Source organism: Diorhabda carinulata, chromosome 10 (genome assembly GCF_026250575.1).
Source record: "Diorhabda carinulata isolate Delta chromosome 10, icDioCari1.1, whole genome shotgun sequence".
In the NCBI taxonomy this organism is placed as follows: domain Eukaryota; kingdom Metazoa; phylum Arthropoda; class Insecta; order Coleoptera; family Chrysomelidae; genus Diorhabda; species Diorhabda carinulata.
Window position 1 is genome coordinate 16,458,134 of NC_079469.1, and position 16,674 is coordinate 16,474,807.

The 16,674-nt window shown below is 32.8% G+C and overlaps 1 protein-coding gene across 2 annotated transcripts in view; it reads left to right on the forward strand.

The window, feature by feature from the left end:
• Positions 1 to 12,422, forward strand: part of LOC130898858 (octopamine receptor beta-2R) — a 161,276-nt gene extending 148,854 nt beyond the window's left edge. For both annotated transcript variants that reach the window (XM_057808419.1, XM_057808420.1), the window contains one exon: positions 8,436 to 12,422. In XM_057808419.1, coding sequence (XP_057664402.1) covers positions 8,609 to 9,847 — 1,239 coding nt within the window. In that variant the 5' untranslated portion in view covers positions 8,436 to 8,608 and the 3' untranslated portion in view covers positions 9,848 to 12,422. The remainder of the gene's footprint in view (positions 1 to 8,435) is intronic.
• The last annotated feature ends 4,252 nt before the right edge of the window (positions 12,423 to 16,674 follow it).

Genomic DNA, 16,674 nt, shown 5'->3' on the forward strand with positions numbered 1-16,674 from the left:
AATGGGCTTAACTCAAAAGCAATCCCTGATCCACAGATCGACAAAAATTAGCTATAATCGCAAAATTTTGCGTTATACTTACGGTGAGCATACGTCCCGGCAAATTCGGTCCCTATTTTAAGGGACATAAAGTTAGTCACAATGTTCCGATTCCTAGCTTGATAGCAAAGTTGATAAGGAAAATTCAACAAAAAGTTTTTTAGCAATAATGAGTTTCTACCTCAATATCTTGAATAAATGAATAACACAAGCAATGGCATTGAAACTCTTTCAATTCGAGCTTCTTTGTTTTCATATTTCTATCGATTTATGCAAAGTCGTCTTTCAGATAGTTTTCTAATAATAAATCAACTCTACTCTTTTTGGATACTTTTTAATCAGAAAACTTTGATTCTACTATCATTTTTCTGGTTGTTATTTCGGGAACCCAGTAGTCTTCGATCTGAATAGTTGCCAGTGGATTGAATAATTCGATTTCGAAGTTCGAGTCCACTATTTGACGTTATCTGGGATTACAAAAATAATATTCGATTTTCTTTGGGTTGATACTTTTCTATTGATACTTATTTCCAGTAGGAAATTGATGTTTCATGTTTCATTATTTGAAATAAAGTATGTATGTCCGGAATAGATAGCCATAGTTTTCAAAAAAGCTCATTTTTTAGCTCAATATTAAGTAAGTGACTATTTTTTTTTATAAATAAGTTACAATTGCCAGTTTTTGAACCTTTTTTTAACTACAACGGCATCTGGTCGGCTTTTTAACTGCAGTTCTGCTTTATCTATATTGAATATACTTCCCGGCTTATTAAATATATCATTTCATTCCATAAAGGTAGAAAGTAAGTTGAAATATTCCATTACTTCATCTTGATTCATCCACTTGACTCTGGCCAATGATACGCCTCCAGATTTATACTTAGATCGAGACAAGAACTGTTGTAACCAAGCGTAGGCTGCTTCACTTTTTTCGTTATCAAATCTATGTCTAAGACCAAGCTGCTCAGCGAAAATTTAAGCCGCACTTCGTAAACAGTCCCTTTTTAAGGGAAACCCATGGATCTGCTGCCAGATTTGAACTTTCTTTCAAGAGTTTTTCTAGAAAAATTGAGTTCTTTGGATGCCTTCTTAAGATTTTCCTTTGTCCACGATTCTCTAGAAGAGCCGGTCTTTTGCTTATTAGACGTTTGTAAAATAGATGAAGATGCCGTAAACATTTGAAATATAAAAAGTTTAGGTACGGCCCCGTCTATCCCAATGGATGTTTATAAATCACACTTCGTAATCTGTTTAATTTATGTTGAACGCCGACGAGGGCGACAATGCGGACCTGAGCGTAAGAGCTTATGAATTGACCTTTAGTTATACGAGATACAGCGAATTTCCTCTCTTAATCCCAGTACGTGTACTTAATAACGAAACTCATTTAAATTTTTTCTCAATTTTCGACAATCAGTTATTCTCATAAAGGCTTATATAGCAAAAAACGATACTTCATACTGACAACCGCTACGGGAGCATTCCGGAAACAAAGTAGATGCGATATTGCGTCCATAAAGAATTTGATTAATGGCCATACCAGCGCTCAGTGCATAAACCACACAACTGTTGGCGACAAAAACATCAATGTTATCGGCTTCAATTTTTATTTCACCTATAATATTTAAAATGTTTTATTGTTACAATTTGTAGACAAAAGCTTGGAAAAACATAAATATCAATTGGCAAATGATTGTGCATTTTTTGCATTGTAAAATATTGAGCCCTTAATTCTGAACGTGGCCTAGGTAAGTAAAGGTCGTGATCTGCATTAGTAAGTGGATATCGTGCTTACGATTTAAGCAAAAATGAATAAGGAAGGAAGAGTCAAATTTTTTAATCCTTTAAAAAAGTCCTTGAAGTGAACTCTGCTGTTTAATAATAAATAATAATAGTAAATAACTAACAGATTTCTTTTGTAGTTCAAAGTTCGCTTAAATTGGCCACGGCGATCTAATGAAAAGTTCTATCAGTTTTCTTAGATTATTTTTGCCCAATTGGTATAACACGAATTAGAAATTATTGGGGCATGAAGAAATAATGCAATTCACTTATATTAAACCAAATAGGTCACATTTATAGATGGCTGAAGGTTTTCTTTCTACTGCTATCCATAACATTCATAAATAAATATCAAGTAACCCACTCGAAAAAACCAGAGTCATTTCTCAGCCACCGTATTCGCCAGATATAGCTGCCTGTAACTTTTTTAACTCGAAGCTTCAAATTCCGCTTTGGGGAACGCGTTATGAGGTCTTTTAGGCTATAAAAAGTACTTGTCTTGAGGATACAAAAAGTGTATCGATAATTGGTTGAAGCATTGGCCTATTTTGAAATAGAAAATGGAGATTTGCATTCACATATACAGAAATGTTGTTTTTTCAGTTAACTTGTATCACATGGAATAATAAATTAGAAACGCTAAGCATTTCCCAGTTTAGAATGAGACAACGTCCATTCCCAACTTGTAAATTATCAGTAACTTATTCTATTTATAATTCGAAACAGAAAAATTTTCTTTCGTATCTGAACATGATGGGTGAAAATGATATTTTTCCAAACTCAAATTTAACTCGCTGACAATTTACAAAATAAATATCTCATGATATATTTAGATAGAGTTAGTTTATTATTGAATGACAGTTAAGTGATAAGTGTGGTGATTTAGTGAGAGGGTGAAAAAATGTCGTTCAAATAACCAAACGCCATAAATAAAGTCTAAAGCGCGAATCGGCGTAGACTATTCAGCATAGTTCAGTTGTTTGTGCTTACGTCGGCATATCCTCCGAAGAATTTATGTGACACCACTTCTGTGTTTGCCTCTGTTCGCGTCCTAAGGTCAGGTCATGGTTTATAGAGAAGAAAATCTTTTCATGATGAATATTCACGATCCATTTAATCTACGAGGCGCATATTAGAAAATGGCACTGAAATTCCAGACTGAAAAACTTTATCATGCGATAAATATCGTCAAGGACGCCTGCACGTTCATTATCCTGTGAGGATACATCATTCGTTATCTCACATTAATCCTTTTATGGATGCGTTTTTTCAATGAGGCGATGTAATGAGTCCATCTTAGGTAAATTTCTTCAATAATCAATTGACAATGTTTTAAGTCAAACATGAAAAGAGTATCTCCATTTTCTATGGAAATATCGTGCGCATGTGCTTTTACAAAATAATTCATCTATAAATCGTAACTTTGGCGAGCTTGCAATGCTCGTAAAATTATTAAAAGGAATATGTATTATAAGAATGAATTAAACACATGTCAAGTGCCTAATCAGGAAGTTTTTGGACTTTTTCCAAACGTTTACGTCCCAGTTTTCTTAATTATTAAAGTTGAATCAACTTGGAATATTCCATTTTTGCTTTTAGTACTACTGCATTCAATTAGTGTTTTCTATATAGTCAAGTGCTGCTAAAATTTTGTATTCCGTTTAATAAAAAACCAATTATCCAATGTTAGCTCGCAGTTCACAATTCTACTTCACAATTAAATATATGTATAGAGCATTTGCATGATAATTGATCACAGAAAGTCTCAATTAGTTCAGTATTGTGAAAAAACATTATCAAGTTCTCTGCAATGCTGTTTTGAATATTTTATTGTTTTCTGGTGTGATTACTGAGCGAATACAATAACTAACAATATTCCTTTTTTTTCTGGATTATTTCAACATGTTTGGTAGAAAAGAAAAGATTTTTCATTGTAAAAATACTCTCGAAGGTGTAGTAAATATAATCATCGGAAATAATTGAAACATCAATCTAAACAGAAAGTGTGTAACATTTATTATTATTAGAAAAAAACATTTTTGACAGCAGAAACACTAATTAGTGAACGTCAAAGAAAACGTGGGAAGGTTCAGGAACCACAAATATTACCTGCTTTCTATCACTCCTTAATACAATCATCCGTTGGAGTTATTGAGAATATCTACCATTGTTATGACTAAGGGAATGCTTCGTCGCTTCTAATTGCTTGGGTAAATTCATGGAAAAAGTGGAAAAGAACTATTATATCTGTGTGCAATTTTTTCAATGAATCGTATTTCAACACAATCCCATATGATTTTGATGAAATTAATGAAGTGTGAAAGAAACTTTTTCAACTTAATTTGATGTCGTTCAACAGAAAACAAGAAAAGATCTTCAAAGGAGGGGCTATAAAAATGAGAGTCGTCCTTAAAAAAAAATCTCATTACCTTATTAATAGAAGCATGGTAAACTGACAATTAGCCTGTCGGGCAGAGGAAATGCCGCATTATTTTAGTCCCCTATGGAAAAAATATCAACCAGTTGGTACTTAATTATTGGTAACTCGCCCAAATTACATGTTTACCGCCCTCTACGGGGCTGATGGCGCAAAATCGAAGTTGTCTTGACCTAAACAAGCGAGTTACAAATATCCAACTTGTTGGTTATAATCAAAAAAATGGGTCGAGGGCCCCAAGAAGTCTGTTACCTTGTGTATTATTGACTGTAGATCGCCAATAAGTATGATGTTTAGTTTAACTACATAGTTTCAGTTTCCTTTAAAACGGGATGATCATTTATGGTCATTTTTCAGAAGTTATAACAAAAATCCTTATGATCATCCACTAAACAAATTTTAAAACGGTGCCGAAATTACAGGTAGTGCCGCTTATACGAAGTACAAGAAGACGATGACATTTACCACCAAATAATTGGTACATTTGTTCCTTGGATTCTTAGAAAGCACAAATACCATCCATATCATATTATAGAGTAGGCTTCTGCTAATAGCCACTGATCGACTCATTTTATAATAAACGTGAAAATAAACTGTTTACGTCTGTTAAGAGTTTGTTCTATTTATAACACGCTTTTTGTCACAGCTCAATTTTCTCAAGTAAAACAATAATTGGAAGTTCCAATTAATGCAATAAAACTTAATTTGCAGCGTGTGAATTTGCGATCTTCATTGATATCAAATTGGATATATTGGAATTTATTGTTTTTATAGCAAAAAAATAATAACTGAGGGAAATATTGAGACATTTGGAGGTCAGTTAATTATTAAGCTTTCTTTTCAACAGACATTACATGGGGTTCAAACATAAATTATTCAGAAGTTATCTAGAAAATTCACATATTTTATAGCCTCTATTTTCTTATTCAACTTAGTGTTTTGTTAAAACTCATTCTGGTTCTCAAAATTTATTCTTATCAGTAATTCATTTATGTCCGTGATTCCCTAACAAGTAGACATGGACACCAGGGCTCCACGGGAGGGGACTCCATGAAAATTTATTTGGGCAGGATAGAGAAGAACTAAAATGTTGGCTCGACTTCTCCTACCAATATAGGTAAATGATATTTCAAGAATCTCATCGATTGTTACTTGTAAAAACTTGCATATTTCATATTCAGTACAACGCGTTGAATTTTTCCGTTCCCACCAGCAACGATTATTCAAACGTGCAAATTAATACAACTTGTGTATGTGCTTTAAATATTGCATGAACTTGTTTGATTTCTCACCAATATAAATACTGCAATTCACTGTTGTATCCATCGACATTATAGTAGCGAAAAATGTTAGTAATAGATTGCACTAATCGCTTCAATTTGTAATTAATGCAGTTAAAAAAATAAGAAACGATGCATTAAATACGCGCTTATTTGAACAAAGTCATGAAGAGTTCCAACGATTGCTGTTACATACCGAAGCACGCTGATTCTCAAAAGGTGAATGTGTATCAAGATTTCATTAAGTTTCTTACTCAGTTTTTGAGTTTCTGGAAAGTGAAGATTATGATGTGAAAGAAAACCTGATCAATTTCTAAGCAAACATCGTGTATTTGACATATTTCTTAGAAAAATTCTATAGCCGACTCTACTAAATGGTTGAGGTCCTTCAACATTGAACTTGTACCATTTTTTAAGAAAAGTTCCGTTTTGTTTATAGTGACTTTTTCTCTGTACCTTCCGTCACTTGTAGTGCAGTTTTTGGATATATTATCATCATATATTATCAATTTTATATTGGTGATATAAAATTACATATTTCTTGAGAGGTTATTTTTTTAATTTGCAATTATTTATCTTGTATTGATAAAATGAGAAATTTGCTCTCAATCGTCTCCGAATAAACAAGATAGATATCTTGTTTTTCACTAATACTCCATTTTCGATAAAAAACTTCGCAAGGTACATTAGCACGATAACTTCCTCAGTGTATGTACACTTATCATGTTCTACCAAGAGAGTTAGATACGCTTAAAACTAGGAATAACAAGTAGCGTACGTGTAACTTCCAATATTCTCGTACAAACTCGAACTTACCTTAAGTTTACGACTGCAGTTTCCCTCAAATAAATTAGTCACAAACTACCGCATTGCGGTACTTCCCTCCTACCTGAATTATATTTACATTGAGATTGCATACATTATTACGTTCAAGATCTAACGTATCGCTAACTTTGGAAAACCACAATAGTATTGGCAACAACAAACATTGAAGCGGTTTCGACAATTTTCATTATTATTATTCAAATATAATTCGTGTGATTTTATATTTTCGCAATCCCCTCGTTTTTTGGCTCTAGAAATTGAAGACGAAAAAATTCTTATCCCCCCACCAACATGGATTTAGAGCTTAATACTCTACGGTTACTGCGATTAAAGAATTACATGAAAAAGTTAAAAAATGTGGCAGTAGATGGGAAATAACCGTGACAATCGATATCATAAATGCCTTCAATACAGCCAAGCACACAAGTATAGTAAAAGCTCCGACAAAAAGAAAAGTAAGTTCATATTTGATTAGATAGATACGTAACTATCTTAGCAATAGATGGATTAAGCCAGGAAGAATCTCCCATCAATGTACAGGGTCCTTCACGACGAGTTGAATCGATATGCATATGGGAAAGTATGTTCTGAAAATTTGCTTGCATGGGTTTTCCGAAATGCTCGTCGAAGTGGACCCAAACTCCGTTATTTTGAAAAATTATATTTCTAAGTTTAAGTGAGTCAGGCCTTGACAAAAATTTATATGGGGTGCCGAATTTCGCTAACTAGAAACTTCGAAAACTCAATTTTTTCAAATGGCAACCCCCATTTTTCTCTTCACGATTGGATTCTACGCTACAAATTAAGGGGACTTCGTTAGTGAATTCAAATACTTCATTGATAAATCCTAAACGGGACATGATGAACACTTTTGCAACGCTTAAACGTCAAGCTGTTTTCATTCTTTGTTTGTTTTTTGATATGTTAGCTTTTTTTTGGTCGCTCCAGATAATAAACCGACAATGAAAAACCATGAAGATTGCAGTTTTTTCAAGTTATACAAAAACCGTTAATTTGAGATATATAAATTTACTAACGAAGTCCCCTTAATTTAAAGCGTAGAATCCAATGGTAAAGAGAAAAATAGGGGTTGCCATTAGAAACATTTTCTTAGATAGCGAAATTCGGCACTATTTCCTGAACACCCTATATAAATTTTTGTCGAGGTTTTCACATATTTTGAAAGCTGTAAGTGTTGGTATGAACTTCTAGACGCCTACAAATCCCTTGGTGCTCGAATGTCATTGAAAACTCATTTCTTCCATTCTCATCTGACATTTTTTCCCGAAAATTTGGGAGCTATCAGTGGATCAGTGGATGAATGAGCAGGGTGGAAGGCTTTACAAAGATATTAGAACAATGGAAATTCGGTATCAAGGACGATGGATTCTTCCATGAGTTAATTGATATTTGAAGTGACTTTTTTTCAAAAGTTTTTGTTTTCGATAGATGTGAGGCGTGTTTATTAAAAGTAAACTATGAATATTGTGAATATAAAGGATTTAAAAAACGTGAAATAATTTTTTTAATAAATATTAAATATTTTACCAATGAATATGTTGTACGTGGTACAATTATTTTTTCTAAATTTTCGTTTTTGTTGAGGTCCATTTTATCACAATATTCTGTCCATTCTTGTGTTACTACAACTTTTTTTTGTCAACCAGTGATTATTAAATAATAATCAAATTCAACGAGATTATATTTATTGCAACTTTAATGGAGATAGATACTGTAAATGTAGCTCCAACTCCGAAATTATGACATTAGACATTGAGAATATTCTATGAAAAATAATCAGTATTTCTTAAGGATTTGTAAAAACACAAAATATATAGCGTGATCCATTTGAAATAACAAAGTTCTTTATTTCTCCGGAAAAATGAAAGATCTGACAACAATGTATATATACATAGTATGAAAAATTATTATTTCGAATGAATGTTCTCATTTCCCATATATTATTATTATTGCCGTTACGAATAAAATGATTAAAATATGATTCAATTATGATAATAATTTATATAATCGCTTAAGGAAGTTAATTAATGTAAATTTTCTCTTTGTTGCAGATTCCGTCGGGTCCAATAGTATTGATGAAACATTTGGTTGGAGAGACTATAGGCAATCGAACAATCCAACCATAAAACCAACCATAACTTTGAATAATGTTTCCCAATAGAGTAATTCATACAATTTATCCAGCAGCAAGGCAAAACTGCACCTGTATCGATTGAATGAAAAAATGAGTGGCCTAAACGACAATTTCACCTTCTCCAACATCACGGCTGAAGTGATAGTGGAAACGACATGGCTGGATGACTTGTTATTGGCTCTAAAAGCAACCATCATGGGCTCAATTATTATAGCTTCCATTTTCGGGAACCTTTTGGTTATAGTTTCGGTAATGAGACACCGAAGATTAAGGATTATAACGAATTACTATGTGATTTCATTAGCTTTAGCAGATATGTTGGTAGCCATGTTCGCGATGACTTTTAATGCGAGTGTACAAATTTACGATGAATGGAAATTCGGATACTTTATGTGTGATGTTTGGAACTCTTTAGATGTTTACTTTTCTACGTCGTCCATTCTACATCTGTGTTGTATAAGTGTTGATCGATATTATGCCATAGTCAAACCTCTTAAGTATCCTCTGACAATGACGAAAAATGTTGTAGCATTTATGATACTCAATACTTGGACAAGTCCAGCAATAATTAGTTTCTTGCCAATATTCAAAGGTTGGTACACCACATCGGAACAACAAAAAAGGAGAAGTGAAAATCCTAACAAATGCGAATTCATTGTGAATAAACCTTACGCAATAATTAGCAGTAGTATATCTTTTTGGATACCGTGTACCATTATGATATTCATGTACTTGGCCATATTTAGAGAAGCGACTAGACAAGAACGGGAGCTTTATAATAGACAAGGTGCTGCTCTACTCCTCCATCAGAACAATACAAACGGAGACATGCTTTCCAATTCCGGTGGGTCATCAAAGACTCTCACGCAACACGATATCAATCAAGATTTGCATCATACACCCACGAAAGAAAGAAATGTGTCTAAAATGAAGCGAGAACACAAGGCGTCTAGAACATTGGGTATTATAATGGGAACATTTATGCTGTGCTGGGCACCGTTTTTTATTTGGTACGATACGGTATACCTCTGCGATTCATGTCGCGACAGCTGTCCCGAGGCTGTAGTTACTGTTATGTTTTGGATAGGATATTTCAACTCGGCTTTAAACCCCATCATCTACGCTTATTTCAACCGCGACTTTCGAGAAGCTTTCAAAAACACTTTACAATGTGCGTTCTGTAGTCTTTGTAAGAGGCCTCCTTCAGACCTTGATTATATAGATCCCAGACGACCTTCCATGAAAAACGACGATAGAGTGAGAAGCGTGTTTTCCGATACTTACCTTAAACACGATAGAAGAGGTTCCGAAATTGGATCGACTCTCTGAGTAGATGTTACTAGCAGCAGACTCACCACCACTAGTTTTTAAAGAGGTGGTGTATTTGCTGCTAGTGTGTATTAGGTTATTACTTGAATCGTAGATAAAAGATGTCACGGATGCGTTAAAATTTAAAGGATTCCGTATTTAGTTTCAAATTAAAAATTCAACAATTATTTCTATATGGAAACACGTTATTTGTTGATAGTTTTGTTAGGACACGATAAATCAAAAAATAAAAACAACACAACAAACGCACTTTTCATTTGTGCGTTCATGTCTTGAAAAATGTTGTATAAGAAAATTATGCATATCGTTGTTTGAATTATTAATTCTGAAGAAGAAATTGTCGTCATAAACTTTACTCAGTAACTTGAATTACCAGCAAGTGCGTCTTCGATCTTGTTTATTATCGACCTTATTGATAGCTCGATGAGCTCTTAACGTATACTCATTCATCATATTGAGTTACGTGAGATGTCGTGGAATACTGACTTATCTCTTAAGATCACCCTGAAGATGCTATTAAGGTCATGACAACATGACTGCATAATAGTAATTGATGCGGCCGAGCTGGATCCTACATCGACGTGATAAACTAATTTTAAGATGCATTTTGAGAACAGATTTGTTTATAGGAAAAAGAGTGGCGGAAGGCAAAAGATATTTGAGTTAAAAGTTAGTTTTTTTATTATACTTCGAATGCGGAAACGCTAAGAAAAAAATTGTTGTCATAGAATGAAAGTTTGTCCCGCCACTGCGGATTTTCTGCCATACACTTTGTTGAGAATCGTTGTAGAAACAAGGATTAAAGTCCTCGAGTTTTTTTTACGTTTAAAGGTTTTGGAAATGCCAACGTTTTTTATTAGTATCTTAGTATCAACTAAGGACAAGTATGGGACCGAAGAAGAGATCTAAAATAATTGCATTCTTGTGTTCTGTTAATGTTTTGAGATATTCTCTACATGGAAATGAGAGATCATTTTATGTACTTTCATACAATGTCCTTGGAATTTTAAAGAAATGCTTCGAAATAAATATTATGAGGAAAATATATGCCTTAGTTTTCTAAATATATATTCCAATTACTTTTTTCATCCAATAAGACGGTGGTGTTACCAAAAAGCTTATTGCAAAATGAGAAACACAACGTACCTCATTATTTGTCTTTTGAATTTCTCTTGATTAAGCTATTAAAGTTTTTGTTTTCTTGTACTGCAACAATTGTGAAATGGCGGCAAAAACAAAATGAAATCTTCAAATCGTTTTCGGAGACTGAAGGTAAGTATTCTTTCAGTTTATCTTCAGTCTCTGAAGATGATAACTTGGTTATCGAAACTCGCGTCAGACAGTGTAATTGTGGGTGTTTGTGCAGTGGTATTGTGAACTTAAAAAGCCAATTCAATAACTTTCTATTCTATGAGAACAGTTTTTTCCTAAGGTATTTGAATTATAATGAAAAAAATCTGATCGACTAATTGAGTCGCAATCTGATCAAGTTTTTATGAGGATCTACGCAATTTTTACGACAAATTTCCTCGTATTCAAAAGTGTAGCGTAACTTATCATATCATAACTTTTTCAAACCATGGCGAGAAACTACATTGGATGGTAGTTTATTTCGTCTTGTTCTGTTATTTCTTTGAATTCTCAAAGCTCAAATGTTTAAACCATCACCTCACTACCCCTTACTTACTTACTCCCTTTAGAGTCCATGATTTTCCACTGTGATCATTACTCTTACAAATCCATCATTGATCTTCTTGTGACAAAAGCTGCATTGGTTTTGAGATCATTTTTTACCGAAGTATCTTAACAAACAGCTTTTCTGTTTTGTCTAATATTCACCTGTGAAAATATGACGAATATCGTGTTTTTTCATGAGGTATGTCGAGGGAGTTTGGTGAAAAGTATTGGAGAAGAAACAAAACAAAATATAAAAATCAATTGCCTCAATTGGCATTAAAAGTAATTGCCTTTTAACAATGTCTCTTTTGGAGTCGTTGAACGTTTTGGACATACCTTGTATTTGGTGGAATTTTGGCCTAAATGACGATTGGTTTCAGTTGGATTAGAGATTAGAGATTAGCATTTATGCTTGAACTTTAATAAGTATCGTATATTGATTGACGCCCACCGCATCTGTACATTTTTGAATCTATGTTTAATCTATGGTGCTGTTTTTTTTTTAATTTTTAATATTTGAGATTTTCTCAAACTGTATAGCCTCTATTGACATGTATAAAGTGTAAGCTGTAATTTTATAGTGTTGTACATATTTAAATTGCCAAAAAATGTAGGATTAATTCGAATTATTGAATAATATATGTTTCGATATGAAGTGTGAATAGCAATTTTAAAAAAGAAATTAATGTTAAATATATCTAATTATGAGCCACTATGTTTGTTATTATTTATTATTTTGTACATATATCATACCTTATTTGCTGTGATATTAGAGAACTATCAAAAAAATGTAACGCTATTTGCACTCTTTACGTATAAGGTATTTTTTGTATTGAATAAATTCTCATTCTATTTTCATTGATGTAATAAAAAAAATAAATAGGCTTTTCAAAAAAAACTTGTGTCCGATTGAAAATTATATTCTATGTTTTGATTTAAAAAAGTGACTTATCCGATTTACAACGAAGTGATAACTCAATCTTCTATTTAGTACAAGACGACCCGTGGATATAATTCCCAGAAAGTGATTTATTACTAGTATACAGAGTGAATTTTATGTATAGATTTTTATAAATTTTTGGCCTGTAGTAAGGTGGTATTTACATTGTTGTCAGATCTTTTCCTTTTCCGGAAAAATAGTGAACTGAATACATTGAAATAACAAATTTGATTATTTTTCTGGAAAAAAAAATGATCTGACAACAATGTTGTCCCCTCAATTTATGTTGATGATGTTGACCCTCAATTTATAAAACTCAATCTGTATAACAGAAACAAATCAGCTTGAAAACAATGACTTGTCTGAAGATAATATATAATAATAAAATAATAATTTTATTATAATAAAATTGGATTTAACTCATTGCATTCAACAACTCTAGGTTTTCTCTTTTTGGAATTGTTTAATCTGATAAAAGTAATTGCCATGTACCAAAAATTAAACTCGACAATTGATCGATATAAGTAAACATCAATAACATTTTCCGCATACAAATACGATTACATCAGAACGAAATGTTCATCCCTTCGATTGCCACCAGAAAAGGTAAGAAAATAATGGAAAGGACATTGAAAAACCTTTGTTAAACGAAATGAAGATACCTATTCGTTTGCTTGTAAGTCTTTTGTAAATTTTTGTTTTTCTTTCTATGAAAGACAATTACAGATTCAAAATTGAACCCTTCATAATATGAGCAGTGGTGGAATCAGATTGTCTTCTTAAGGAATTGTTTTTTGTGCCAAATCATGCCAAACATATGAAGGAAAAACTCTCATGTTGCTGCGATGTTTCTCAAGTTTTTGATGAATGGACAAATGGAGTGTAAAGTCAATGGTAAAAACTTGTAAGTGTAGGTATAGTTTGTGGTAAGAGAATAGTCATACGATGACTTTTAAAATTTTTCAAATTTGTACAAAAATTATTGGTATTAGGAAAAGAGATTCTTCTGGAAACCCCTACAAATAGGATGATGCTTCGCTATAAAGATAAAATACTTTTAAGGAGTCTAGATGCAAAGGATGATTCTGAAAAAATTTCCCCATGGATATTCTATTCACAAATTGCCAGAAAAACGATCTAATACAATTGCGTGATTGTCACCAGCTTTTAGAGTGTGCCGACGTAACGACCCAGAAGTTGTTGATTTGCTGATGATTAAATCAAAGTTTCTGAAATTTTATGGGATACATATTTTGCGAAGTGGATTCAGTATTTTTCGGCAATTTCTTGTTTAAATTGAATTTTTGATCTTTGCTTTGGTAAGGGCATAATATTATAAGTCACTTTTCACTGAGGTCAAATTACGTTATATTTTTATATAATATGGGAAACCTGGAGAACAATAACAATTATCAGCATATAGAAGAATTATCAGCAAAGAAGATTTAAATTGCAAACAAATCGGCAGGAATATATTGAAGTTTTTCTTGATTTGCCAGTTTTTGACTGTCATTTGACATGGTAGGTGTATAATGGAGGTTATTATTCACGAGGTGAAGTTTACTGCATGAATCACTGAGTGAATAATAACTCATTATACGCGAGTAGAATACTATACTTTATCCATGATAACAAAATATTTTTGTTGGAAAATTTTGTTACATTTTTAAAATACCATTATTTTATTGTAACAAAAATTTTATACAATACATTATTGTTCATTTAAACATATTATATAGTCATCGGAAATAATGATAATCGTATCATATCTGCATAATAATCAATACAAAAATCTAGCTATCAAATAACGTTTTTAATATAAAAATTAGTTCACATTCAATTGTTAGACCCATATAGAAACAAAAGCGGACAACAAAAAAACTAAAAACATCGTTCGAAAAACAGAAATGAAAATACAAACAAAAGACACGAATCTGAGGTGGAGAACATAGATGGGGACGTAATAAGAGCCTGGAACGAACACGTTGAAAGGATGACCAAAGAAAGATTAGCAAAGATCGTACGAGACGGTAAACCAGGACACGACGACCTCTAGGAAGACCTCCAAAAAGATGGGCGGATTCATGGACATCTCAAGGTCAAGGATGACAAGTTACTACAAGCCTAAGGCATACAATACGTTGAAGAAGAAGAAGAACTGCTGGAACATACTCACAAACAATATATATGATAAATCTAATATAATATAATATATTATAAATTATAACATAACATAAAATTTTGAATATTTATCATGTGGATGCCTTAACGATCCAATAGAGAAAACCATTCGGTGATAAGTTTTCTTCTCAGCATCACCTACTTTGAGAGAATGTTGACCTTTACTGTTGTATTAGAACCTAGTCGCACTTGGACCAAAAAATTAAACACCAATATATACTCTGAGCTTTCGAATACTTATGTAATCATTATCGGAGAATTAATTAATTGAGAATTATGGCGTATTGAAGTTTATTCTCTTTTAAAAAAATTATCAAATTCATAACAATCCAAACATCTTCCCTTTAACTTTTTCTCCTTAAAGCTGCAGACATTTGTATACATTTTCCTACCATATTACAAGTTCATCCATAAAAGCACTTTCGTGGCATAAAAAATTCACTCTTTCATTTTACAATTTCTACCTCCAAATATCGCATTACTGTTTTTGATGTTTGGAAAAGTGTGTGTGTGTGTGTGTGTGTGTGTGTGTGTGTGTGTGAGAGAGAGAGAGAGAGAACTTTATTTTCCCAAAATTGTTACAATTTGTAGACCAAAGCTTGTAAAAACTGAAAAACAAACAAAAAAATAACTAAATAGAGACAAATAAAATGAAATTTCACTTTACAGAATGAAACCACAATGAGTAACAAAATTATAGGTAATAGTACAGCATGTCTGGAATTGAATATTATTAGAATGAAAGTTGTTTACAAAGTAGAATGTACTTTTCAGTAAATATACCCAGTAACCAGTAACACATTGGCTGTCGCGGGCCAGATTGGTGGCACTGCCGGGCCAGATTTGGCCCGCTAGACGTAGTTTGGAAATTCCTGCCTTAAACGAATACAAATAAGGTTTATTTAACGTTGAGATTATGAAAAAACATTCACATACTATTGACTAGTTGAAATGTTATACCTCTCGTTATTAAAGTAAGTTTAAAACAGAAAAGTTCTGGCACCACCTTCATGAGCTCGCACTGGAGAATATCCTCCATAAACAGAGAAAGTATGGGACTTAGAATTAATTCAAATTTGAATTCTTTTTTCCCACTATGTATTAGTGTAGTGATAATGTTAAAAAGAATATGATGTCATAGTTAATTGTGTTAAATTTTAATAACTATTTTTGTATGGACCATAGAGCTGGAGCTTGGAAGCTAGTTGCAGTGGGCATGAACTGTTGAAAAAGTGAGATAACTTCGTTATGTAACTCTCTATCTCACTCTGTACTCTATTCTGATTCGTTAGCCATGAAGTTGTGAGGTGGGAACGGCAAAGAAGAAGATTAGAAATTTGTGGCTCTAATGTTCTTAATGTTCAAACTATTTCTATTAAAATAAAATATAGAACATCAAACAATAGATAGTCTACTATAAGTTATGAAATCCTTGTTTAAATTGTGACAAGTACAGTGGTCAGTCGAAAACATTAATCGGATGAACTCTCCCAAAATGATGGCAAATAATATCCCGCCTGGTGTTCCTCTTCCACACAAGTTCTTTATGAAGGTAATTCTATGAATTATGAAGCTGCCAGAGTTTTGACAAGAGAGAATAATCACAAAAAAGTCTATCTATAGAAACGACATATATTGCCAAAATGATTCATATTTTGTTGCTAAAACTGATTTGAATGTAATCTATGTAGCTAAATATTTAATGAAAAATAAATAAAGAAATGAAATAAAGTTGAAGAAAAAAAAAGTTATGTTATGAATAAGTAATGGTATTTAACCTTGGCCCGGCCCTGGCAGTTAAGCTTGGCGACCAAGCTTGGCCCATCGTTATCACTCCAGAGTTTTACCAAGACTGGGCCAAGCCTGGCTTACAAGCTTGGCTTGGCAGAGTCCTACATAGTTGGGCCAAGCTTGGGCCATTGGAACTTTCCTCTATGGGATTCTTCATAGTTTCCAGCTCCTGCTAATGTTCTTTTTTGTATTTTGTCACAATTTGTCCCATTTTGAAGGCGTTCTCTCTTCTCTCCAT